At 41.1% G+C, this 27253-nt stretch overlaps 1 protein-coding gene across 1 annotated transcript in view; it reads right to left on the bottom strand.

Annotated features, from left to right (window-relative positions):
* ccdc146 (coiled-coil domain containing 146) overlaps positions 1-27253 on the bottom strand; it is a 107392-nt gene that overhangs the window by 24040 nt on the left and 56099 nt on the right. Inside the window, exons 19-23 of the mRNA XM_079552398.1 lie at positions 18197-18307; positions 17942-18079; positions 14279-14404; positions 12536-12658; positions 5611-5842 (exon numbers count right to left, since the gene is read on the bottom strand). Of these exons, the coding sequence (XP_079408524.1) occupies positions 5639-5842; positions 12536-12658; positions 14279-14404; positions 17942-18079; positions 18197-18307 (702 nt within the window). The 3' untranslated portion in view covers positions 5611-5638. The remainder of the gene's footprint in view (positions 1-5610; positions 5843-12535; positions 12659-14278; positions 14405-17941; positions 18080-18196; positions 18308-27253) is intronic.

Below are 27253 nucleotides of genomic sequence, written 5' to 3'. Positions count from 1 at the left end.
TCTTAAGCCACAACCCAATTACACAATGGAGATATTTTTTTCTCTCAAACTTGGCTGTAAATACTGTTTAAGTGGTGCTAGCCCACAGTTAGCTTTGCCCATTAGCCTGTTAGCGTCTTCTTCATGATTCTATTAGTGTGTATTGCGCCTCCGGGTTGGAGCAAGGAAAGTTGCAAGGGTGGCACCAGGGGGAGATGAAGGGGCTTTCAGTTATCTCAATTTTTTTTTACATTTTATTATTATTTATTTATTTTAACATTCTTTATGCATGCCCTTAGGCTTATAGTTTTAACGTTTTATAGCTTATTTTTGTCTAAATTGAGAAAAACAGAGAAAAAAAATCCCAGTTTGTGAACCGGTTCTCAAACAATGGCAATAAATACAATTCTGATTCTGATTCATTTACACCAGAGTTAATTTTGACAACATATTTTAATTTAGTTTTAGTCTTAGTCTTTTGACAAAAATGTAATTCAATTTTAGTCTAGTTTCAGTCAAAAAAATATCTTCAATTTTAGTCTAGTTTTAGTCTAGTCAATTTTAAATTTAAGACGAATTTAGTCGACTTTGCATTGATAATATTAATTATAATCATTTTTAATCTTGTTCCTCTGCTTCATGGAGCTGCTCCACATGAACAAAGCTCAGAGCTGATCCTTTGGCAGTCAAATTACATGATATGAGGCGCTTTCAGACGGTCAATAGAAGTTTGGATGATTTTAGTCTCTTCCTTTCATTTTTATTTAGTCTTATTTTAGTCGACTAAAATATCTGGACATTTCAGTCATAGTTTTAGTCTCATGACTTTTAGTCCAATTTTAGTCGTCAAAAATAACACTTTGACTAAAATTAAGACTAAATATTTTAGTCGATGAAATTAACACTGATTTATTACACTTGTATGAATCCGAAAAGGATTTATTAAGGTAAACAAGTTACTTAGTTCTTTAACTTTCAAATTAAAAAGAGCACAAAAAGTGTTTAAAAACTACTACATTCTGTACAATTTCTCTCTGTTTTACATTTTCTGAAAATTTTAGAGACAGTTGTAGTGAATAGGTCTGGGCTCATTCTACACATTAGGACATTGGTGGAACATGTATAGGGGGAGGAAAACACATCATTTTAACATATTTAAACTCCGTATAGTCCTTTTAACCCTCTTGTATAACACAAGCTTTCTGGTCCAAGTGACGGCCTCGACATGAACCTCGAACACCAACGCACCCGCATTTCAGTGACTGCTCTGATCAGATCTGCCTTGAAAAGCACTTCAACAGTCAGTCTTCCGGTCAGTAGTAACCAGCAGTAACTCCACTCTCTCCATGCAGCGCCATATTTACCCCCCCTCACCCTTTCATGTGTCTGACTTCCTCCTCTGCGCACTGGCTGCTCTTCATTTAAATTCCCCTCTCTCTCTTTTTTGTCATTCTCTATGCTCTTTCTTTGCCTGCACCCCCTCTCGTCTCTTCCCTCTCTGTATGTACATTTATCATTTCGGGCATTAAGCAGCCACTCTCGACAGCCCGAGCTCAAGACTCAAGCCCTCTGCGATTTATTCACTGACGGCAACTTTACAAGCGTGTGGCATGAAGACAGGGAATGGCAAAATACAATGTCCTTGAGGAGCTGGGGAGTATTGGTTCACAACAGGGTGCAGAAACAAAACAAGAAAAATAGGGAACATTTGGCAAGATTTTGGTCTTTTTACTCATAATCCCCTTGACACACCGCTGGAGAATTCCATTCGACTGCAAGTGTAAACAAACTCTTGCCAGGGAAATGTACAAAGGAATTAACAACACATGAAGCTCCAAATGTGGCCAGACATTCCCTTTCCCAGAAACGTATCTAAACCTCTCATTTAAGCTTTCATTTCTCCTTGTTATAGCAGTAAACACAAACAGAACAACAGATCTCTCTCGCACTTGCCATCCCAATTACAGTAACCAGCTCTATGGTAAAATATACTGCGCTGTTGTTGAGGGGTTAGTAGCGGAAGTTCTGGACTCAAAGTTTTTGTTTTCTATTCAAAAGCTTTAGCCTTCCTTATCGATTTGAAAGTGAGTGGAGTTCCCAAAAGTTAACTTTAAAATTAGTAAACCTGTTTCAGAACGGTACGAGGCCAAATTTAGAACATCAGAGCTGCTCACATGGCAACTGAGCGGGTTAGAAATACTGAGCAAATATTACAAAGAAGCTGTTAATAATCGGGCCCCTCGACCTTACAGTAGGTTTGTGTCGCTACTAAACCAATCATTCAAGAGGCCATTGTTTATCATTTATTTCACTACTCAGTTTATAGTCCACAAACGTCATGCCAAAAATGTTGCATCTTTAAGGGACTATACAGAGTTTAAAGGGGGGGTATCATGCTAAATCGACTTTTTCAAGCTTTACCTCATGTTATTATGTCATTCCCTCATTAAAAACATGCCTGAAGTGTTGCCTTGGCACATTCACATATTTTTGAGTAATCTGTAAAAACTCTGATGGCGGCCATTTTAGGCATAGGTTTGCCTGAGTCCTCCTAGGAACGCCCCCACCTCCTGGAGACGCCTCCGAGCTTTCGTCACCAGCCGAGTAACCAACCACTGCTCCTCAGCAGAACCCCCTCCCCACTGATGCCACAGACAGCGTGTGGAGGGGGCGTGTCGGAAAGGGTCAGAGGTTCTTAAAGAGACAGGCCTATTTCAAGACATTCGCTACAGCCATTTTGAGAGAGCAATTTTATACAAGGCAGTTATTCTAATTTACTGCATTTACAGACCAACAGAAGGTTTCGTCATCATTGTAGTGTGCTATAGACTGGTGCTATGTGATTGAAAAAAGCATAATACCCCCTCTTTAAAAATGTTGAACACATTGAGTGCCAAAGAACGGAATTTTTTTTTTTATTATTACGACACTAGATACTCTAATGCACCTTATGTGTGATTTTGGGAGCTCTGTGATGAACAGAAGTGAAATAAATGACAATCAGATCTTGTAAAAAGTCAAGATCTGGACATTTCATATATATTATTGTGTTTGTTTTTTTAGTCCGCGGAGGCGCAGAGCGGCTGTACAGATCGAAACAGAGATTATAATGTTTTTTTAAATCGTCAAAATTGATCCAAGGATGACTGAGAAACATCCGGTTTAAGACTTCAATTAGAGAACCAGGCTGTTCAAATGCACACGTGATAAAAAGCGATCGATCGGTGGCAACACGTGGAGTTTCAAAACGTGTCAACAATGTTGTCGTTGAAAATTTACGACATTGGAGGAGAAACGAATATATTTAGGCATGAGAGGGGTGGAGAGAGGTGGAGAGAGGAGGAGAGAGGTGAAGAGAGGAGGAGAGAGGAGGAGAGAGGAGGAGAGAGGTGGAGAGAGGAGGAGAGAGGAGGTGAGAGGAGGAGAGAGGTGGAGAGAGGAGGAGAGAGGAGGAGAGAGGAGGAGAGAGGAGGAGGGACGAGGAGAAAGGTGGAGAGAGGAGGAGAGAGGAGGAGAGAGGTGGAGAGAGGAGGAGAGAGAAGGAGAGAGGTGGAGAGAGGAGGAGAGAGGTGGAGAGAGGAGGAGAGAGGAGGAGAGAGGTGGAGAGAGGTGGAGAGAGGAGGAGAGAGGTGGAGAGAGGAGGAGAGAGGAGGAGAGAGGTGGAGAGAGGTGGAGAGAGGAGGAGAGAGAAGGAGAGAGGTGGAGAGAGGAGGAGAGAGGTGGAGAGAGGAGGAGAGAGGAGGAGAGAGGTGGAGAGAGGTGGAGAGAGGTGGAGAGAGGAGGAGAGAGGAGGAGAGAGGTGGAGAGAGGTGGAGAGAGGAGGACAGAGGTGGAGAGAGGAGGAGAGAGGAGGAGAGAGGTGGAGAGAGGTGGAGAGAGGAGGAGAGAGGTGAAGAGAGGAGGAGAGAGGAGGAGAGAGGTGGAGAGAGGAGGAGAGAGGTGGAGAGAGGAGGAGAGAGGAGGAGAGAGGTGGAGAGAGGTGGAGAGAGGAGGACAGAGGTGGAGAGAGGAGGAGAGAGGAGGAGAGAGGTGGAGAGAGGTGGAGAGAGGAGGAGAGAGGTGAAGAGAGGAGGAGAGAGGAGGAGAGAGGTGGAGAGAGGTGGAGAGAGGAGGAGAGAGAAGGAGAGAGGTGGAGAGAGGAGGAGAGAGGTGGAGAGAGGAGGAGAGAGGAGGAGAGAGGTGGAGAGAGGTGGAGAGAGGAGGAGAGAGGTGGAGAGAGGAGGAGAGAGGAGGAGAGAGGTGGAGAGAGGTGGAGAGAGGAGGACAGAGGTGGAGAGAGGAGGAGAGAGGAGGAGAGAGGTGGAGAGAGGTGGAGAGAGGAGGAGAGAGGTGAAGAGAGGAGGAGAGAGGAGGAGAGAGGTGGAGAGAGGAGAGAGGTGGAGAGAGGTGGAAAGCGATGGAGAGAGGTGGAGAGAGGAGGAGAGAGGAGGAGAGAGGAGAGATGTGGAGAGAGGAGGAGAGAGGTGGAGAGAGGAGGAGAGAGGTGGAGAGAGGTGGAAAGCGGTGGAGAGAGGTGGAGAGAGGAGGAGAGAGGAGGAGAGAGGAGAGATGTGGAGAGAGGAGGAGAGAGGTGGAGAGAGGAGGAGAGAGGAGGAGAGAGGAGAGATGTGGAGAGAGGAGGAGAGAGGTGGAGAGAGGAGGAGAGAGGTGGAGAGAGGTGGAAAGCGGTGGAGAGAGGTGGAGAGAGGAGGAGAGAGGAGGAGAGAGGAGAGATGTGGAGAGAGGAGGAGAGAGGTGGAGAGAGGAGAGATGTGGAGAGAGGAGGAGAGAGGTGGAGAGAGGAGGAGAGAGGTGGAGAGAGGTGGAAAGCGGTGGAGAGAGGTGGAGAGAGGTGGAGAGAGGAGGAGAGAGGAGAGATGTGGAGAGAGGAGGAGAGAGGTGGAGAGAGGAGGAGAGAGGAGAGATGTGGAGAGAGGAGGAGAGAGGTGGAGAGAGGAGGAGAGAGGTGGAGAGAGGTGGAAAGCGGTGGAGAGAGGTGGAGAGAGGAGGAGAGAGGAGGAGAGAGGAGAGATGTGGAGAGAGGAGGAGAGAGGTGGAGAGAGGAGGAGAGAGGAGGAGAGAGGTGGAGAGAGAAGTTAATCAGAAAGGAGAGTGTTTGATAAAACATTAATTATCTCAGAATCTAGAAAAAAAATCAGCGATTTTGATCAAAACTAGCCTTTTTAGCTTAGGATTTCTCAGGAACCGAGGCACGTAGAATTTACAAATATTATGGAACATGGTCTGGATTGTTGGCACTCTACAGCTAAATCCCAAAAAACACTCAATGTGTTAAAATTACGCCTTTTCCTCCCCCACAATTCTGATTCATTAACACTTGTATGAATACGAAAAGGATTTATTAAGGTAAGTAAGTTACTTAGTTCTGTAACTTTTAAATTAAAAAGAGCACAAAAAGTGTTTAAAAACTACTACAATCCAATTTCTCTTTGTTTTACATTTTCGGAAAATTGTCCAAGCTGGTCGTAAATAGCGCTGTTTTGGAGTTTGTCTTTGTGCCAGCTTTTTGGTATAAGTAGTATGGCTGCATTGTACTTCCATTTTTAAGGTACCCCTAGATTGGTACCAAAAAAACCTGTGACTGAAAACTGGACCTTGTTTTCATGGCGGTTTCGTAGGATTTCCGATGACCTCCTGGGATACATTCACATCAGATACTTTATTCTGTCTCCAGGGGTTTGGGTGCAGGTTTACGGATGTGTCTCATGTTGGATCCTGTAGGTGTGGGTTTGAAGGGGGCCAGGGCTCCGTAGGGTCGGGGCACAGGCAGCTCGGATCCCTGTGGGATGTAGGCGTCTGGGCGGCGAGGGGCAGTGGTGAACTCCCCATTGGGCAACTGCTTCCACTCATCCTCCTGGGCCAACTAAACGGAAACAACACCAGAGAACACAGGTTACAATGGCAGCTGTTTTCAGTTCATCATTATTCAGTTCCATTTGTCTTGGTTTAGAGAACTAAGTTTAAGTTAGGGCAATATCCAGTAGTAACAGTAAAGTCTGTTGCTCTGTTTTGTATTTCTATATTTTTGATCCAAATGTAATTTTTTTACAACAAATGTTTGTAGAAATGTGTTATTTCGTGAAACAGAGAAAATGCATCTTTTAACTTGATAAAGAGTTGTTTTGGCAAGACAGTAATCGAATGTGACTCATCAAGCTTGTACAATGTACGAAAAGCCTTTTATATAAAGACTCCATCTTTATACTACTGCTCCTTCTGGCTTCAGTTGGTTCTGGTCTTGTCCTGCACATTTTTTTTTATCCTTGTGGTACTTGTAGTGCAAATTATACTGTTCAAATGAATAAAAAAGCTCTTGGGAAACATGTCAGATCTGTTTTTTTCACTCTTCCAACAGTCTTACGACCATGGAATTTCAATTCGTACTGTCATACCTGTTTGTTTTTATTGTACCTGTTTGTGCTTTATAAAGAAATATATTTTCAATTTACAAAAAACAGGGATTGCAATAATGTAAATATGAATCATTGTCTGATGAAGTTCAACACATGGTAGTTTGTGCATTTAAACTGACATAAAATATGTTTGTGTGTTTTCTTAATACACTTCAGATTGGATCTAAAACTAACCAGAAAAATAAAGAAAACTATTCTGTGCAAATAGCATAATGTAGTGAAAAGAGAGGATCAGGATCAGTCTTTTGTGAGTCAAAGCTGCAAGTCTGACATTTTTCCAATTGAACAACAACAACAAGACATCACGCAGATAAAGAAAGATACGGATAGACTTTGAAAATAATCTAGACAAGCTGCTGAAGAAAGTCAGACTGGGTATGTTAAATCTGAGCATTACACTGCTCTGTTGTATAGAGGACAATCTAAATATAGAATATGAGCTTACACAAGCTTAGTCTTACACACTTGAACAAAATAGGTTCCTCCCTCAGAATGCCAAGTGAAATTAACTTTTATGTAAGCAACAAGGCTAACGCAGAAACAGTAGACTAAAGAAATCTGAATGACCTTTGGTGTAGGCTCTTAGTCGCCCAGGAGTAAAATGCCAGTTGGATTGGGGGCGCAACCGCTTTTAGGGAACTGACCTCTCAGGCTTTGTAACCGGTTTGAGGAACCATTTGCAGGTTCTGACCTGAAGACCTCGGACTAAGGGCAGAAGCATAAGGCTGGAACAGGCAAGCAATATTCAGGAGCCTGTCTGTGAAACTGGTATATTCAAATAAATATGTGTGCATGCGTGGACAATATACTTGATGAATAAAGACTGTTATTCAGGTACAAGCATTTTTCTATTGGAACGCTCACAAATAGAGGCAGCCATTATAAACACAGTTTGTGTGCAGATCAAAATAAAGGAAAAACAGAAATACAACAGGAGCAGGAGCGCCTCACTGGGTCAGAGACAACTGTGCCGACAGGTGCACTTCCAGGACGATCAAAAGATTAAATTAATTATAAAATGACGCCCTGATGAAAAGATCGGCAAAGTCGTCCCAGGCACACTGACTAAATAAAAGTCCTTTATTCTAAGTGGGACGCCAACGCGTTTCGACCACTGTGGTCTTCGTCAGGGGTTACAAGCTAAGTTAAGTCTTCAGGGCATAATTTTATAATTCACAAAGGAAATACAGATTGCTTCAGCAGCAGGAGGAAAAAACTAAGTAACAAAGATTACTGAAAACGTTATGCATTAAGAATGTTTTTGACAAGGAAACATTACAACATGGTCAAAGATCAAAAAGTAAATTCAGCACAGTATGTTCTCTTTATGAGTTGGTATTGTTGTGAGGTAGGTCTGACTTATTACACTGTATTAAGCTACAAGGAATCAGTAGAGTCGGTTTTTCATTAAAGATTTTTAATTCCAAATGAATGACTACTAAATAAAACGCCACACAAAGCCATTCTAAAATGTAACACTGCAGAATAAAGCAACAGCCTCGAGTTAAGATGGCTTGACTTCAGTATGCCAGAACAAAATAGTACAATCAGTTATTTTGACGCTGCCGCTCTCTTCTTCATAATTTGCCCGAGTTTGTCAGATCACAGCTGGTACAAGCCGCAGTGTAAAAAATAAACTCGCAGGGCTTTGGCAGTCAGTCATTCAAGGGCAAATGGATGTCTACTAAATTATTACTGATGTCTATGGATTTATCTGGAGAGGCTGACGCAGGTGCTGTGGTGCAGCAGACGAGATCTGGGCTCAGTTTAGTGTGTGCAAAAGAAACAGAGACGCACAACTGCCTCTGTGTTTTAGACAAGACATAATTGAACAGTTTTTTGTAATATGGTAATATATTGAGTGGTTTTCCTAATGTGCATCAGCTCTGCAATCTAAAAAACATTCCTTCATGATTGCATAAATAGAACAAAGGTGAATTTATTTTAGTATAAATACATGAACACTATGCAGATGAAACTTCAAAATTCAGTTCACAATGAAATGCTAATTATAAAGGGCTCACGTGTGGCACAATTTAAAAGTGCTTGCTTTGTACTGACAAGAAATTATTGCTTGAGTGATATTATTTTCGTTCTCATCAGTAAATCATATACTTTATCTTCAAGAGAAATACTGTACATAGGGTGATTCTCTCATAGGGATCATACATCAAAAGTAGAATGCATCGATCTACGGCTTTTATTTGCAAAACAATTGAACATGTGAACACTTCAGTGGCAGAAACTGTCTATGTGAATGCAAACTTCCATCCTTTGTGTCTTAAAATCTCCATCGGTTGATCAAATGGTGTTCCACTGTTCTCAGAATACAGTTTTTGATGACACGATCAATGAGATATGATGCCCCCAAAAAATGTTTTGTAGAATTCAGCAGTTCCTCACTCTTTTCTGCCTGTTGGAAAATAATCACATATTCTGTGGATCGGTTTTGGTAAAGGAACAGGCCACTGTTTTTCCATACTGAGACATGTTCTTACCTGAGCTTAGACGAGTTGATGCGTAACTAGCCTCTCGTCTATGGGGCCAAACGTGAAGTTTGAAGCAACCAAGCTCTTCCACGTTTTCCCTATTTAAATACAGTTACATGAAGAGTTACACGATCCAAGTATAGTTACACAAAATGAAACATGTTGATTTTGTAAGCGGATAAAAGGAACTATATTGTGAGGCGTAATAATACCTTAGGAGCACTTTGACTTTACTGCTTCTGGTGTTATTACGCCTTACAATATAGATCCCCATTTATCTGCTTAGAAAATCGACATGTTTTAATTTTGTGTGACTTTACTTGGATCGTGTAACTTTTCATGTAACTGTATTTAAATAGGGAAAATGTGGAAGAGCTTGGTCGCTTCTAACTTCACCCCATTTGACCCCATAGAGGAGAGGAGGAGAGGCTAAATGCTAACAACATGTTTGGTGTTTTTGCGTGACTGAGCGCGCACGTAAAGACCAGACAGGTACGCATCAACTCATCTAAGCTCAGGTAAGAACATATCTCAGTATGGAAAAACGGTGTCCTGTTCCTACAAGACAGTCTTCATGTGTTCATCATGAGTACTGTATTTTCCGGACTATAAGTCGCTCCGAAGTTTAAGTCCCACCAGCCAAAAAATGCATAATGAAGAAGAAAAAAAAACATACATAAGTCACTCTGGAGTATTAGTCACACCAGCCACTCGGTTGCACCATTGACAAGCCTCTCCCGGCAGCACGTTGTTCAAGCACCCATTTGAGACCTCGTTCCTCTAGCTGTGGCCATCTAGCTTTTAGTCCGAGATTAGCCTTTTTTGTTTTCTTCATTGCAGTAGGAGTAACCTCCACTTTTCACCGGTCCCTCACAAGCTTCTCGCTCACTCAAAACGCCGACATATTTCATTGCTTGTAATCTGCAGAATATGATTTTCTTTTTGTGTTCAGTCTTAGCAGATACTGGTACACAAGCCTCTAGCGCCCTCTAGTGGCTGTCAGTGTAAAAATGACGAACATGTGAAATAATATATTTTGATATATAAGTTGCACCTGAGTATAAGTCGCCCCCCCAGCCAAACTATGAGAAAAAGTGTGATTTATAGTCCACAAAATACAGTACCTTTTGACAAAATGTAATGCAAATAAAGATTCTACCAGCTCTGAACTCAAAAAGAACTAGCACACTAGATTCATACTCCAATGAATGAAACAATTTGGAATATTTTCGGTTGGGTTCAGACCGAGTTTCTACATAAATATTGCAAAATCCACAGGAAGGCAATCAGATGATGCATAATTGCTTTCAAAACCGACTCCCCCATTGGCTGCTAATTCTTTCTCCCTCTGACCGAACTAAAACGTGAAACTTTTGAGGACATCGTGATCACAGTGTGTTTGATGCAGCCGTGTCGGGCGTCCTGCTGCGAAAATAACGCCTTCAAATCTAACGCTTTGCCTTTGACTTCCACTCTCCACCAAGGCGCGCCAACGAAGTGTGCCTAAATCACAGCGGCAACTTCAAAGAGACGGCCATTTCCTCATGCATATGAACAGTTTATCCGCTGGCATGTGATCTGAGGACTGTGCGCAAGACAAATAATAATAGATCTGGAATGTGCAGACAAGGCGAGCCCATAAATAAAATTATGGATTTTCAGAAGCAACAAATATGCAAAAAGGGAAGCAATTAACACTTGCATTCAGTTCAGTGCAAGCCCTTTTTGGTAAAGAAGGGAATGTTGCATGTATTTGGAGCTTGTGTCTAACAACGCCACAAATGTGTAAAAATAAGGAGCTTAGAAATCTGCGTCAATCTGAGAAAGGGACCAGTATTATCAGATCTTTGAGTACTGCAAGTAAAGGCTGTAAGTATAGGTTATATAACAGTGTCACTTTATTTTACACTACCTTGATACATTGTACCTAACTACATTTAGTACAATCTGTAATAACTTGTACCTATGGGTTAGATACACAATAATAAGACATGAGACCCTTAGGTTTAGGGCTTGAGGTTAGAGTTGGGTTAGAGTTATGTCTTAATACATTATGTACCCACAAACTGCAAATACACATTATCCCATAGTGTATCTAACCCATAGGTACAAGTTATTACACATTGTTACAGAGCACATTACATTGTACTAAATGTAGTTAGGTACAATATATCAAGGGTACTGTAAAATAACTAAGGGATACTGACCTGAAACTGTTCATTGGGGGCTGTTTGCATATTTTTTGTTGAGTTCTGTTGAGTTATTTCACTTTTTAATCAGTTTTACCTGAAAGTAGTTCCAGCTCAGTTGTTTATCGTTACTATGGAAACAGCTGCAGTGGAGTGATATAGAAGGTGATTTAACTGTTATTTAAATGGTGCCAGGCTAGGTGTACATTATCACTTTTTAATGGACACCTTCCAGCCAATCTGAATCAAGTATTCACCCAGACCATGGTATAAAGTGTTACCTATATAACTTTCACTGCACTGACTTTCAACACAACCTGAGCAAGGCTTTGTTCTTTTATTGAATTTTTAACCTGTTTTCTTGTTTGTTCTGATCGACTCTGCACTTTACACTCACTGTAGTCAGCTGTAATACTTTTAGATTTGTTTTATAGACTTGACACGACTTGACAGCGACATAACCTCAAAGGAAAGGGTTCTTACCTGGGAAACACACATTGCAACAGCCCCAATGCATCAGACGTGCAGTAGTACGAAGCAGCCGAAATGAACAGTGCTTTGATTTCCTGCACCCCGCTTCAGTTTTGGGCAGGTGTTGTAAGCGCATGAGAAGCAGGTGAGGAGCGCTTGTTTATAGGAACACTTGATCCGTCTGTGTTTGTTTTCTGGTCCTCAGCCTGCCGCCCTGTTTGTCAGCTCGTCTGCCCTTCTACTCTGTGTGTGAACAACACGCAGAGAAAACACCACCATTTTGTGTCTCAGTTTCAAAAGCAGTTTTTGTTTTCCCAATCCAGAAGTGAATTGTCGAGTGCCAAATCACTTAAACTAGTCCTTTTTTCCCCAAAAATCTCCTGGTGTATGTTTTACTTTGTTGTTCCGACTTTTGTTATCACCACTGGTTTATTGGCTGGTCCTGTGCTAGGACCTCTCAGCAGTTGCTTTTATTCAATGACAGAAGAGAACAAAAAAATAAATGATATCAGGATTCATAAGACCCTCCAAGCACCACCACCATTTTACTAACAGCATAGTACAATGTTGCATAAAAAAAGATAGTATTCATCCCCAAGGAGCAATTAAAAAAGCACAAGAACAGTTTGCATGTTGATAAAAGCTGCAACACTAAACTGTAGCAGTAATCATTTAAATTTAATAATCATTTAAAAAAAATGTTGAACAAGGGCAGCAGGACAATTAATGCTGCCACTACAAAGTATGGCAAAAACCTGACTGAAATTGGATTAAAGAAAGAGAGAAGAAAACCATGCAATGCCCAGTGTAAGTTGTACCGTAGTTAGAGGCACGTGCATAAATTATGTCAAGGACATTTGTCTAATTTCTTGAAACATCCAACAGACTTAAAAATTGTGAGATCCATTCGCCATTTTCCGAGCTACGACCCCCTTTCCTCGGCATGTCCTTGTGTTACCCCAAGCAAAACACAAGAGTGCACGTGTCCACTCACCCTCTCCCTCTCCTCTCTCTCCCTCTGCTTCGTTTTCTTGTCCCGCAGCATCCTCCTCCACTCCTCCTCCAGCTCGGGGAAGGGGGGTAGGTCGTGCTCCAGCCGCCTCTGGCACCTGTCCATCTGAGAAACACACCAGAGGCCAAAAACGGACAAAAAAAACAACATTCACTTCGTATTCATGTCACTCGGAGCTCTTCACACCGCTGCCCGGACCGACTTTATTTGTGTCCGCACTCCAAAAACAGATGGTGGCATTAGAGCGGGACATTGGGTAAACTTATATGTCCTGAAGTGGAGAGTTTCTGAGAGGGTTGGAGGGAGCCTGCAGGTGCACAGCAGCTGCAGGGGGTCCTACGGTTATAATGCAGGTCTACTGGATATTTGTGCATACTTAACACAGAGACATTTATATCTGCAGGAAGTATATGTCTCGTTAAAAGTGAATCTGCCAATTGTTTGCATATCGAGCAACAACAGCCCAAGAAAAACATTAGCTAAAACAATACATAAAACAGAATACATATGAGAAAATAGAATAAAAATAGAATACTTTAAAGAAATCTGTATTAGTATTCCTAGTTACCATGAAATCTGCCCAACTACTGGGTACTATTTGCTCTAAACAAAAAGTAGAGAAGCCATAGGACTGCATTAGCCACGAAACTGAAAGAAAGTCTTCTATTTTTAGATCCAGGGACAGCAGTACAGGAAGTGACGTGGTTGTTTCAGCTCAAACAACATTTTTCCTCTTTTTCACATTTTTTGCCTATTGTTAACCCCATTTCCCCCAATTTTCTGCCCCAATTTTATTTTATTGTTTTTCGTATTTTTCCCCCTCATTTTCCTTTTTTTTCTACTAATATTGTCCCTATTTCCCTCCATTTTTTCCACCCAGTTTTACCTGATTTATTTATTTTTTTGGCCTTGTTTTTGCCACAATTTCTCTCGATTTTCCCCCTAATTTCCTGACATTGCAGATGAAACTGATATTGCAAATGTGCAGATCTTCCATAACATTATTGTTCTATTTTCTGGTTCGAGACGACAAATATTTTAGTCTCGGTCATCTGCAAAAAGTAAAAAACGGTACCCAGCTTTAGTTACCATGGAGATCCACCATCTTTGTAGCTGTTAGCAAACATTTCCATTGACTCGCATTAGCTAAAAACAGCATAAAAAGTGGAGAAAATAGCCGTGGAACAACTCCGTTAGCTGCTGAGTTACTGCTGGTAAATACACCATCACACTGTGGTGTCCAAGTGTTTTAATGTGAACAATAACTCCAGTATTTTAACTTTTAAAATCTCCATTAGTTTACAATTGCTGCTAATCCCATCATGCTTAGCGATATGACTTCACATTCTCGAACTCAGTAAATTCAATGTGTTCACCAGTAGTGAGTATCGAACCGTTTTCCTCATGGCTTACCTAAATTCAAGTTACCTACCTTAGTATTGAGTCCTTAAAAGCTAGATATATTGCAAATGAACACATTCAAAGATGTAAGTTCAACTTTTTTTTTTTTGGAAAGATGTGTTTACATTTAACTGTCACTGTTGCCAAGGATACCAGAGGTTCTTCATTTGTATGTGTTGTTTTTAAACTGTCCCCTTCTTTGGATCGATGTAATTATTAGAGGTACAAAATCAACACCACATTGTCTTCCCTTTCGTGTTAAACAAAAAGGTAAAAGTGGCTGTTTTCTGAGACAAGGTGAGCTTCTGTGTGGTGTACAGTGACCTGGAGCTCTTTGTCTTTGATCTCCTGTCGCAGACACAGAACCAGAGCCTGCTTCATGGCCAGGTGCGCCGAGGCGGCCATCAGTTTGTGGCTGGTATTGATGATGTGAGAGCGCATCTCGTTCAGCTACAACAAAGACATGCAAACATGAACATAGTATTGACACATTGCAAAAAAAAAGCAGCAAACCCAGGCACTCCAAACAAATCCGAACAGAACAGCATGAGGAAGTTAACTCTTAACCCCCACCTGACATTTTCTCCAGTTTGGCATCACCCAAATTTAAAAGATTCTTTAAAATAAGCATCCAAATAGCAGTGACAAAAAGTGTAAATAATGCAATGAATAAGTGACAACAACAAAAAAATACCAAAAAGTGACAAAAATTGACAAAAAATGGCTAAAAAGTGAAGAAAATGCAATAAAAAAAGTGACAAAAATGTGATAAAAAAGTGACAAAAATGTGACCAAAGAAAAGACAAAAAATTGCCAAAAACAAGGAAAAGGCTTTGATTTTTTTTTTTTTTTTTTGCTTTGAAATGAGGCGTTACTCTGGCTGTAAGCTCCTGTCAAGAAGCTTTTAGATTAGGGTAAAGCTGGAGAAAATGTGCTTGGTTAAGGTGGGGGTTAAGAGGTTAACCGAGGGCATTTTCTCCTGTTCAGTTTTACCCAAATCTAAAAGCTTCTCAACTTTTGTGACGTCGCTACATTTTTGAAGTTTTTTGTCATGTTTTTGTCTATTTTTTTTGTCATGTTTTAGTTGTTTTTTGTTGCTCTTTCATCGCTTTTGTTTTTCTAACTTCTTGTGGATTTTTGTTGCACTTTCATCGTCCTTCTTGTTGCTACTTTGGTGCTTATTTTTTAGGTTTTAGGTTAGATTTAAAGCCAAACTGGAGAAAATGTGCTTGGTTCAGGTGTGGTTTAAGCTAAAAGGCCTTTATTTAGATATTTCGACCAACAGGTCTTCATCAGGGTTTATATGAAGTACTATGTGTATCAACACTGTAGTATATATAGTATTGACCCATACTTTTTTAAGCACAGTCTTTGACCCTAAAGTACTAGTAAAATGCTTTTGTTTCGCACAAATTAAATGTGAGTGACTGTTTTATGCACCATATGTAGCAAGACAGTTGTCATGTGCAATGCAAATAAGCTGTAATTGATGCACCACCTCATGACATGAGCAGATGGGGCATTTGTTTTGAGCTGGTTAAGCTCATTAAGAGTATGTAAAAACAGGCATGAAACACAACACATCCCCAGGTTTGTTTGCAAAAAGAGATACAATGTTCTCTACACTGCGGGCATTTCTGCAAAAAGTTACATGTGCAATGTTTTACAGCTATTAATAGTTTTAAAAAGTGCAAATTCCTGTAATCTTTAATGCTCAGTGAACTTCTTAATGCCCACTCTGCAGGGATCCCCACATGGAGTGCACACACTGCTGCTGCTGCAACAAATTTCAACTTTGTGTAAAAAATGAAAGGAGCAGAGACAAGACTTTGAGTGAACTAAGGTCAGAATGAGACTATACTGTAGTTCTCCTGCTTCCTTCATGTTTTTTTTTATAGTTGTCGGCTAGAAAGGATATGGAACTGTGAAAGGGTGTGATATTAAGCAAATTGTCTGAGCAATCTCACTATACCGAAGCAGGCACGGTCCAGGGCTAATGCTTTAAAGGCACTATACCTACAGTGGGTGGCATAAGTATGGGCCCCCCTTTAACTTTTAGACATTTTGCCATACTATGGACCATAAACATAAATAATTTTAAATTTTATGTGAAAGACACACACTCAGTGACACACAATCGTGAAGTGAAATGAAATTTATATATGATTTAGATTTTTTTTTTTTATTATAAACAAAACACAACTTTCCTTTTAGTGCAAACAATTGCCTTCAGAAGTTGCCTGATGATTTCTGAATGATCACATGTTGACTTATTGACTAAATAGAGTCTACCTGTGTGCAATCTAATGTCGGTTCAAATACAGCTGCTCTGTGATGGTCTCAGAGGTCTGTTAAGAGACTATTGGGGAGCAGAAGCATCATGAAGTCCAAGAACACACCAGACAGGTCCGGGATCAAGTTATTGAGAAGTATAAAGCTGGGTTAGGTTATAAAAAGATTTCCAAAGCTTTCAACATCTCTCAAAGTACAGTTAAATACACCATCCGGGAATGGAAAGAGTCTGACATCACTGCAAACCTACCAAGACCCGGCCGTCCTCCTAAACTTACTGACCGAACATGGACAGCACTGACCAGGGGCCTCATTTATCAAACTGTGCGTGAGACTCTGACTTCAAAAACTGTGTAGAGAGGTAATGTAAAATTCTGTACACAAAGTTTGTTTCCGATTTATAAAACCCTGCATATGCGCCGTTACGCCCACCTCCCCCCTTGACCAATCTTTCCTTCGCTGATTCCACCTGGACATCACTGTGGACATCTGTGGACATCACGGCACGCCCTCTGCCCGCCTCCATTTGACCATAAAAGGCAATGCAAAGTGACTTATGAATGAGATTTCCCTAAACATGAGGCAGTAATGTGTGGGTTTTACTGAAGGCGAGGGGCAGAGAGGGAGGGGCTGACGCTGCCGCAGCTCGTGCAGAGACGACACGGGCTCAAGGAGATTTAATGAAGCGTGAACTCTGCTTCTCTGATCACACGTATTGGCATCTTTCTATATATTCCACCAATAAAACTTTTCAAAACACATATTTAGAACGTAAAGAAGAGCCTTTAGTGTCGGCTAGATTTGCCAATTGCAGGATTTGGGTTTGCCAAAAATAAAACACAATAAACTGTGGGGCATTTCAGTCATCCAAACGTTAGATCGTGTTCTGTGTAGGATGAAGCAGCGGTTTGGTCCGGGTGGTGCGAGTGAGGTGAGGTCAGTGTCTGAGTGAGGAGAGGTCAGTGGTGTCTCAGGAGGGCGCGCGCAGTGGAGTCGCGGTGCACTGGGTAAAGACGGCCTCGTCTGAAGGGCATGTGACCCGAGCTTTGGACCTAAACCCAGTTGGTCAGACTTATGCCCAGAGATGACTCAAAGCACAGTAGAGCGGGATCATTCCTGCTTCCCGTTTAAAAGTTTTGGCCTCATTTTGTGCTCAGCAAGCTTGATAAATGAGGCCCCAGAGCTGCTACCAAGAAGCCTATGATGACCCTGGATGAACTGCAGAGAGCTACAGCTCAGGTGGGGGTAACTGTCCACAGAAGAACTATTAGTCGTACACTGCACAAATCTGGCCTTTATGGCAGAGTGGCTAGAAGAAGACATTTTTGAAAGAAAACCATAAGAAGTCCTGTTTGCTGAAAAAAAGTTGTGCATCTAATTATCAAGTATTTGCATCAACTCACAGACTAGCTTTCTTGCATTTCTGTAAAACTGACCCTGAAAAGTGACCCTGCAAGTTTTCAAAAGTGCAAATAAACTCGTCCCTTTGAAGAATTGGGATGCTATAAACACGTTAGGAAAGTTTGGACCACAACTGACAATTTAATTTAATGGCTTCTTCCTACATTGTCCTTCAAAAAAAATCAGGTATAGGTCCTTTAATCATATATTTAGATCTATGGAGTAATTGGAGTATTTTACAACCTTGAAGAAAATAATATAGGCTGTTTTGGCCCTGACCGGCATGTAAATTACCTTCTTAGCCAGCGTGAGCCTGTCTTCTCTGCAGTTGTCTGTGCGCTCCCTCAGAGGCTTTATAAGGCGGCTCACTTGGTCCACGAGTAGTGCCTTTTCCAGGAACTGTCTCTCACGCTCGACTAGCCTCACCTCCAGCTACATGTGCACACGCAAATCATTACCGTCTTGGATCACAGCACACAGGACAAAGTGCTTTTTCATGAAATGTCAAAATAGGTGTCCTGAATATAACAGGCACGCAGGCTGCTTTACCTGTTCGATTTTCTTCACCAGTTCAGCCGCAGAGGGGTCTTTGCCTTTCAGCTCTTTGTAATCCACTGTTCGATTCAGGCCTCGCAGCGTCTTGTCTCGGGCTTCGGACAACTGAGAGACACACACGAAAGTTACATAAACATCAAAAACAGAAGCACTCAGGAGCTCAGAAAACCTCCCAGGCTTTGGCTCTGACACACAAATAAAACATGCAGTAGTGGTCAGACCTGGGAATTGGTAGGCAAGCACTAATAGCCAATGGTAAAAACTCCACTGCAAAGACCAGCATCTGATTTTTAAAACTGTGTTTTGTGTTTATCATCATGCACCGTCACATCACATTTAAACAATTGTTCTTTTAATGGCCGCTTGCCTATTTGAATTCAGTCACGTAGCTGATATATCGGACACGCTAAGGCTCCGATATGAATGTGCATCAACACAGTCCAAGCCTAAAAAATTAAAATAAATACAATTATATTTTATTTATATAGCGCCTTTCCCACACACACAAAGCGCTTTACATGAGACAATTATACATTCACCCCACAGTTGCTGGTGTTCAGTTTTCCCTGGGGGAAACTGACAGAAGCGCTGTTGCATAAATCTGCGCCAACGGTCCCTCTGACCCCCACCATACATCCACACACACCCATCATTGATCCTGGCCTACAGTACATGTTTTTAGTGGGCTAGAGGAAACCGGAGCGCCTGTAGGAAACCGGAGCGCCTGTAGGAAACCGGAGCGCCTGTAGGAAACCTACGCAGGCATGGGGAGAACATGCAAACTCCACACAGAAAGGCCCCGTCCAGGTGGAAATGGAACCCGGAACCTTCTAGCTGTGAAGCACAAGCGCTTACCTGGCCACCCTTCTTTCTTCTTCTTTCTAGCACTGCATTTAAAGTACATATTTTAAGAAACTTGTAAACACTACCATTAGTAGAACTCTTATAACATTGCCTTGTTAAAAAATAATGGCCAGCGAGATTTCTATGTCACTCTTTCCAAACACTGCTGGCCCTGTCCTGTACTGTGTCTAATTCATCTCCATGGTGACAAAAAACTGATGATCCATCCATTTTCTTCCGCTTTATCTGGGGCCGGGTCGTGGAGGCAGCAGTCTGAGCAGAGATGTCCAGACTTCCTGATCCACGCACACCTCCTCCAGCTGTTCTGGGGGGACCCCGAGGCAACACCAGGCCAGCTCGGTGACATAGTCCCACCAGCGTGCGGCCTGGATCTTCCACGAGGCCTGCTCCCAATAGGACATGCCTGGAACACCTCAGCTGGCTCCCAGCAACTCTACTCCGAGCTCCTCCCGGGTAACTGAGCACCTCACCCTATCTTGATGGGTGCGCCCAGCCACCCTGCGAAGGAAACTCATTTCGGCCACCTATATCAGCGATCTTGTCTTTTCGGTTATTACCCAGATCTCATGACCTAGGTGAGGGTGGGAACGTAGATTGATCGGTGATTTGAGAGCTTTGGCCCCCGTCTCAGCTCCCTCTTCACCCCGACAGACCCATACAGCGACCGCATCGCTGCTGACGCTATCGATCTCACGCTCCATCTGTCCCTCACTCGTGAATACAACCCCGAGATACTTGAGTTCCACAAGGCAAGGACTCTCTGGACCTGGGGAGGGTGCACGCCCCTAAAGGTCTTGATTTGATGAAGCCAATGCTAAACCATGTTGAATATTACAAAATTATTGGTGATATAGATACAGACGGCATCTCTTGAATCAGCCATATATGGTCATGTTTGAAAACAGTTTAGGGGGAAAACATAGAGCATGGAGAGGAGCAAAGTGGTTCAACAGCCCATAAATACATAAATAACGGAGAATGCTAACTTGATGCTACATGTTAGCATCGGGCTAATGCTAACGGTTAGCTAGCGCTAGCTACAACTGCCGTTTTTTCACTTCTACTGAACAATCTGCTGTGAGAAAATATCCATATGGGCCCGATTTACACTTGACTTTATTTATGTGTGATATGAAGTTCATATTTCACCAGAAAATGGCTAAAAGAGTGGAAAATTGTGTCTATCTAAAGATTCTATTTTCCCCCTCGGCGAAGCCACGCCCCCTTCTATGACGAGATGCCGTCTGTATCTATACATAACATCCTTACAACAGTATTTTGACATTGCGAGTGACTGCTTTTAAATGTACAAGCCAGAATTACCCAGAAGCAACCTAAAGTTAATGCTACGTCTATTCTAGTCTTAGTTGCCCTATCCAAAAAAACAACAACAACACTGAGACAGTGCAGCATAATCAACAAAACAAATGATGGTGAATCCGTGTCCTCCTTGGCAAAAGTAATGTAACTATACACTGCAGCTGTCATTTCAAAGCCACGCAGCCTAATAAAACAAAAGCAGGTAATTTCCCACAGGACACTTGACATAACAGGACGAGTAAATAATATCAGTGTTGGAGCAGCGCAGTGGAATTAGTCTGCCACCGTGGGCCTTGTCCTGCAGCTGTCTCAGATATGACTTACACTGGGGATTTAGGGCAAAAAAAAAAAAAAAAAAACAGGAAGAAAAAAAAACACTAACACATTCCTCAGCAAAATGTACTGCCTATATAAGAGCTCCCGCAAGGTGACAAGGCCCTGGCAAAGTGTGATAAGAAAAAGCAAAAAATTCAAAACGCCACAGGATCCCAAAGAGAGGCCAGGTTTTGGGAGTACTTTTGACATCCCAAGAACATTATACAAGTAAAAGTACAGGCAGAAATACTATGTAGACAGAACGCATTACAATTCTGGGCCTTTGCTGACACACACGGCTAAACAGCGACAGTGTCTAAGGGGCTTAAGAGGCTTCCCATTTTTGATAGCGTCTTTGATGGACATAATTTACATCGGCTCTACAGAAAGCCAATGTGCTGATGGGAAAAACGGGTCACTTACTAAAATATAGCACGTCGCTTTAGTGCCCTCAAGACAATCGCGGGGATAAAAGCAGGCGGGTTAAGCAAAGAAAATGGAGAGCAAGGACCAACAAGAATAAAACGTCTCAGACTCCATTGCCTGGAAGGAAGAAAAGGTACCTGAAAAGCACTGGGCCATAAAATGCATCGCACTAAATGAAGGTGATTCAAGGAGGAGCTGCTTAAATCTAAACCAACATAGCGTTCTAACTCCAGCCGGGGTATTCTAAACCTAAGCCTTTTTACAATCTTACTTAACAACAACATAACCAGCTGAGTTGTGAACACAGCAGTTGAGTCTCATGAGCATATTAGCCTTTTTGACCTTTCAGAAATGAAACATGATCACGCTTCTTTAATCGCTCCACACGTAAAATTTTTATGGCTTACGATATAGTTGAGGTTACGCCGACCTTGGCCTTTTATTGTTGTCCACATCCGACCAAACAGTGAAAGCCATCTATACAGGATATTATTTATTTTACACACATTCAAGAGCATTAGCAACCTTTACAGATAACTTAAAGCAGAACTAAGTAACTAATGCCCCTAGAGGCCATAAGCGTCACTGCAGGTGTCGTCGCATGTTGCGTTTTTTTTACTCATTAAATGTCCGTGAGAGTAAATACTACGCTGACAAAAAAGACAAAGAGAGAGAGGGATATTGTACATTGTGCCACAACCCAATTACAGAGATAATTTTTGTTCACTCAAACTTGGCTGTAAATACTGCTTAAGTGGCGCTAGCCCACAGTTAGCTTTGCCGGTTAGCCTGTTAGCTTCCTCTTCGTGATTCCATCAATGGCCGCTGGCTGCTCTGCTTTATGACCACGACACTGGGGGCCGACATTGCTATAGTACCTCCGTATCGCCACTAGTGCCCCATTGAAAAGCATTGGAGTTAAGACACCTTAAAAACAACTTTAATGCCTGGTTTCAATTTTTTCAACACTAGACTAGGATAGATATTCCTCCTGAGATAACGCTGGGTTAGTCACAATTCAAGAAACCAGGCGTTTTTTAGAAATCTAGTACTTAATGAGGGTCGGACTGTTAGCATTGGAGCAGTGCGAGCTACACGTCACGCAAGGGCCGAGTCTACGGTGAAGATCTCGCCCTTATGTCCTTTGTAGGAAGATGCTTCGTCAGAGCTGGGGAGGAGGAGTCTGTAAATCCACCATGAATTCCCCCACGACCGTAGTCATTATGGTAAACGGGGAAGAGTGAGCAGAAGCTGTCCATTAATATACAGTCTATGGATTCCATTAGTGTAGCGTAGAGGGACTACGAAAAGGATTTATTAAGGTAAACAGGTTATTAAGTACTGCTTTAATAAGATTAATAGACGGTGTATATTGCAGCCTAATTGCAGCCTTTGAGATTATCTAAGTTTTGCTATTCTAATTGTTGTGTCGATTCCTTTAATCTTGAGACACTACTATGTGTAAAAGTTGTAAATATTATACAGAAATGGGCTGCTAGCTCCATTTTTCTTACAAGGAGTGAATTGGCTTGAGGGCAATATAGTGAAGTGAGCCAAATGGATCGAACATTATGAGATTGAAATGCGGTACCTTTTGCATTTCTGGGACATCTGTTCATCCCAAAGGGAATCACGTTTAGGCTGGAGCGCACTTCCACTTTCCACATCATTTAGAGCCATCTTGTCCTTCACATGGCATGAAATAAGAATAGCCTATTTATCAGTCTGTGAACTCAGTTGGCTGGCATAAGGTCAGGTGAAGGTTGGACTCACTTTATGAATGAAGGACACAAAAATAGTCCCTTTAAGATTTGGTATTGTACACATGCAGCGAGCAGCATTCACAGTCCGTTTGTCTTCTGGTCATGTCTGACAAGTCAGAAATCTCAGCATGTCTTTTGTGTGATCAAACATGCTTTCTCAGGGAAATAAATGCGTTGGTATTCAAAATAATCAATGTGCAATATGTTTTTTTTTTTTTTTTTTACAAAGAGAGTGCTCACTGTGCTGGAGAGATTAAATTCAATGTAAAATCTTACCACCACCTGTGAAATGTGTGACCCACCTGCCTGATAAAAACAAAACATGATTTGATGCAAGGCCATGTAACAGCTTTGAAAAATAATATTTCTGGACTAAAGGTCCTTATCACTGTAAAATAATGTCCCAAAGTATAAAAGTATAGACCGGGGTGTGAAACTCATTTTGGGTCGGGGGCCGAAATTCAGCTCTCACGGCGGGTCCCGGGCCGCATATAGTAGACATTTTTTCCAATAAATGAACAATAATAAGCTGTGATTTGGTCAAAGCCCCAACTTGACTGTATAGCTTCATTAATAACAACGGCTTACACTTGTTATTGAAGCCACAGCCGCCCTGGGGTAGACTGTCCATTTAGAACTCTTTCCTTTTTTTAAATTATGGAAAAAAAATATTCTTTAATTTAAGAATGAGCAATCTGGTTGTTCTTTAAAAAGAGCAGGGGTCATCAATGTGGTGCCCGCGGGTGATTCTTCAAAATACAGTTATTTCTGTTTGTGTGTCTAGTACGAGTGTAAAATTAAGATATTTTGATATAATTTGTGGTTAATATTCTATATGTAAACAGTGTACGATTAAGTCTTTAGGATTTGGTTTTAACTGGTAGCTCTCGACAACTTAATGCTCCTGAAGTAGCCCCCGGCTGAAAAAAGGTTGGTGACCCCTGGATTAGAGACTTACTTTTTTTCCATACTCTGGAATTTATGCTCTGCAGGGGAGGGGCCGGATTAAGTGGTGTTGAAGTGCCATAACTGCCTCTAAAATCCTGCACTGTCACTCAGAAAGCTGTTAATTTGGGGCAGAGTTGCTGTCATGCATGAGGTTAATATAGAAGCTGCAGTTACGTGTCAGACCAGAGGTGGCAGTAGCGAGTATAAAATGACCAACTTGCATCCAGTCCCTTTAAGGAAGAACAGTTGAGAGAAGACTGAAATATGAACTATAAGCTACTAAAATACTCATGATCATGAATGTTTGTATAAATAGGAGGCTTCATGCACTATAAAACCTTTTACTAGACACACAGTATTATTTGCATAGAACCTGTTATGAAAGCAGTAGTGTTTTCTATTCGCCATCTTAGACCAAATCAAATTGAAGTTTTATTTTGATCGTGATTTATCTTGCAGCCCTCCTTGGGGTGTGGTATATTGCTCAAAGCAGCGGGTCTGACGTCTGATGATCTCTGTTATGAAATCCTGTCTCCTCTCATCGGCATGCAGTAGTTCCGGCCGGCATCAGGAGGCAAAGACGGCGTGGAACAAAGTGATGATTCCCATTTGGCTCCCGCGGTCACGGATGAGATTATGCAAACGGACAGCGGGCCTAATTAAAGGAGACTTAGGGTCCGGCTCATTGAAACTTCCGCCCCGCGTCCTCTGACTTGTGCTTTAAAGAAATCATGTGGTTAACTGGGGGAAATTGGGATATGATGCAGGACGTGCTGGTGGGTGAGGGTAGAAGGAAGAAAACAATGAAATGAAGAAGCCAAAGAAAGTGTATTTGTTTGCCGTAAAGGCTGCAATTACTAAAGTCATATCATGTTTTCTCTTGGTACGTATGAAACCTACTAACCCTGTAGTCCAGCTTTCTTGTGCTGTAATCTGCATGATTTCAATGTTCTCTCAAATGTTAATGACCTGGGGCATATCTAGAATGTGCACTGTGAACTGAAAAAACACAACAAATCTGAATTACATTTACAGAAACTAAAAGGAATCATGCTATTTCAAATTTAACAAAAAGAACAAAGTGCTCCCTATAGAATTCAGTTTTTTATTTTGGTTGCTCACATTCAAAGCAGCACTCTGCACACAAGATCCAGATCATCACAACCAAAAAGGGGGTTGAGCAGAAGCAAAGCGCTTTCTTCTTTGCCTGGGGCAACTCGGAAATGTGAATATTGTTATAAAGTGCATTCATTTCTGTTATTCAACTTAAGGCGAGACACTGCAGGTGAATAGGGAAAAAAATGTATATTTACAGATATCAATTTAAAACTGTCGATCACTGGCATAAATGTAAGAAAAAAATACAATGCAAGTTTTCTGTCATTTTATCTTTTCATATAAGAAAGCCCCAAATTTCCCATCTTTTCGGCGACGAAATCTGAATAATGGATAGAGCTACATTCAAATTTATTGTTTAATTTTATTGATGAATGAGTTACCAAGACTTTTTCAGAGGGGATTTTGGATTTCTTGTTTAGTTTTAAAATAATCTGTTTTTTAGTGGAACATTTTGTAAAAAAAATATTTTCGCCTTATTTTTTGACATTCAAAACTCAATAAATGGGGCTAGAGATTAAATAATAAAAAATCCCTCTGAAAAAATCTTCCAAATATTGTTCAGTCCAAGGCTGGAAAATTTGAAGTCTTTAGGTCCTACTGACGTGGACATAGTGTCGCCACAATGACAGAAAAAGGTGTTTTGAGAAAAAGGCCCTTGAAATTGCATTGTCCCATATAAGTCTATGGGGGAACATTGAATCAGCGCAATATTTAAACATGTTATTGTGAAGATTAGGCATATTTTCTGCTTACATGTTCAGAGACCAATTTGGCCCAAAACCTGAAAACTGAAAAAATTTAGTTTTGCCTGTAGTGTCTCCCCTTAAACTGTGAAACTAATATAGTATGATAGACTCATTACATGCAAAGTGAGATATGTAGCCTTTGATTATAATGGCTCAGCTTGTAAAAACACCAAATAAAAAATCTCATAGAATTAGAATATTTTGAAAATGCATAATCATCAACATATAAAGGCTTGACATATGTCACTTTGCATGTCGTGAGTCAATATCATATATTAGTTTTACATTTTAAGTTGAATAACAGAAGTAAATGAACTTTTGGACGATATTCTACATTTCCGAGTTTCACCTGTACTGTATATAGATATACTATACTATACTATACTATACTATACTATACTTAACTAAACTACATCAAGAAACTCAACATCAAAACTTTTAACATTGAATTCACATTCTATAACAATATAACTGTTATGCAATGCCCTATTTGACAAATTCATTACATATTCATAAAATAGGAAAATTATTCTCATTAATCCCATAATTAATATGAATTAATGTAATCCCATTTCACTGATTTTTTTGACAGAGAATTTATTAACTTAAATTTATCACTGAGGCCATTCCATAACTTTACTCCGACGACTGAAACACATCTCTAAATAAATTAGATACTCAAAGCATGACCTCCAAGCTCACCTCCATCATGGACAAAACCCCCCACCAACTGCACGGGACTGTAGAGGAGCTGAGCAGCTCTTTCAGTAGCAGACTGAGACACCCTCAGTGTAAAAAGAAGCGCTACCGCAAAACCTTTATCCCCACTGCTGTGGGGATGTAAAGTAACATGTGCAATAACCTCTTTGCAGAACTACGTGCAATAATCTCAGTATCCACATAACTTTATCTGCATCACTTTATCTGTGTAATCTGTGTATTTTATTTTTTACTGTTTATACTTTTTGCCCCCTAAAGTTTTTGCAGTCATTGTACATAAGATACTTCTATTAACTATTTAATTGTTGCACATTTCCTGTCTATTTTGCACACCCTGAATGTTTCTGAGAGCTGAATGTAAACAAGTGAATTTCTCCATTGTGAGATCAATAAATGCATATCTTATCTTATCTTCAACTTTTTTTCCACTTTTTAGGAGGAGATTGGACCAAAAAAACGAAACTAATAAGCTTGTTCAGAGTAGTTCAAAATAACCAAAATTCACTCAAAAGTGGAACATATTCCAACATTTTAACACAGCAGGCCAATTTCCCCCCAAAACAAGCAAACACAAAGGGCAGCAAAATTGGACAAAAGATTCACAAGTCTTATAATTGAACCACTGCTGGTGCTTTCAGGCTGATTCATAATTTGTTTCAGATTTATAAATTCACAAAAAAGAGGACTTTAAATTGGCCAGATCAGTCTCAAAACACTTCAGGATCTACACATAGCGGTCATTCTATTAGCCCAAAAAAAAAAGCGCTATAAAGTGGCATCCTTGAACTTTTCTCACTTGTCATTAAAATTGACCAAAAAATCTGAAGTTC

The sequence above is a fragment of the Gobius niger genome, assembly GCF_951799975.1.
Source record: "Gobius niger genome assembly, chromosome: 2".
Taxonomy (NCBI): domain Eukaryota; kingdom Metazoa; phylum Chordata; class Actinopteri; order Gobiiformes; family Gobiidae; genus Gobius; species Gobius niger.
This window is presented reverse-complemented; position numbering and strand designations above follow the sequence as displayed.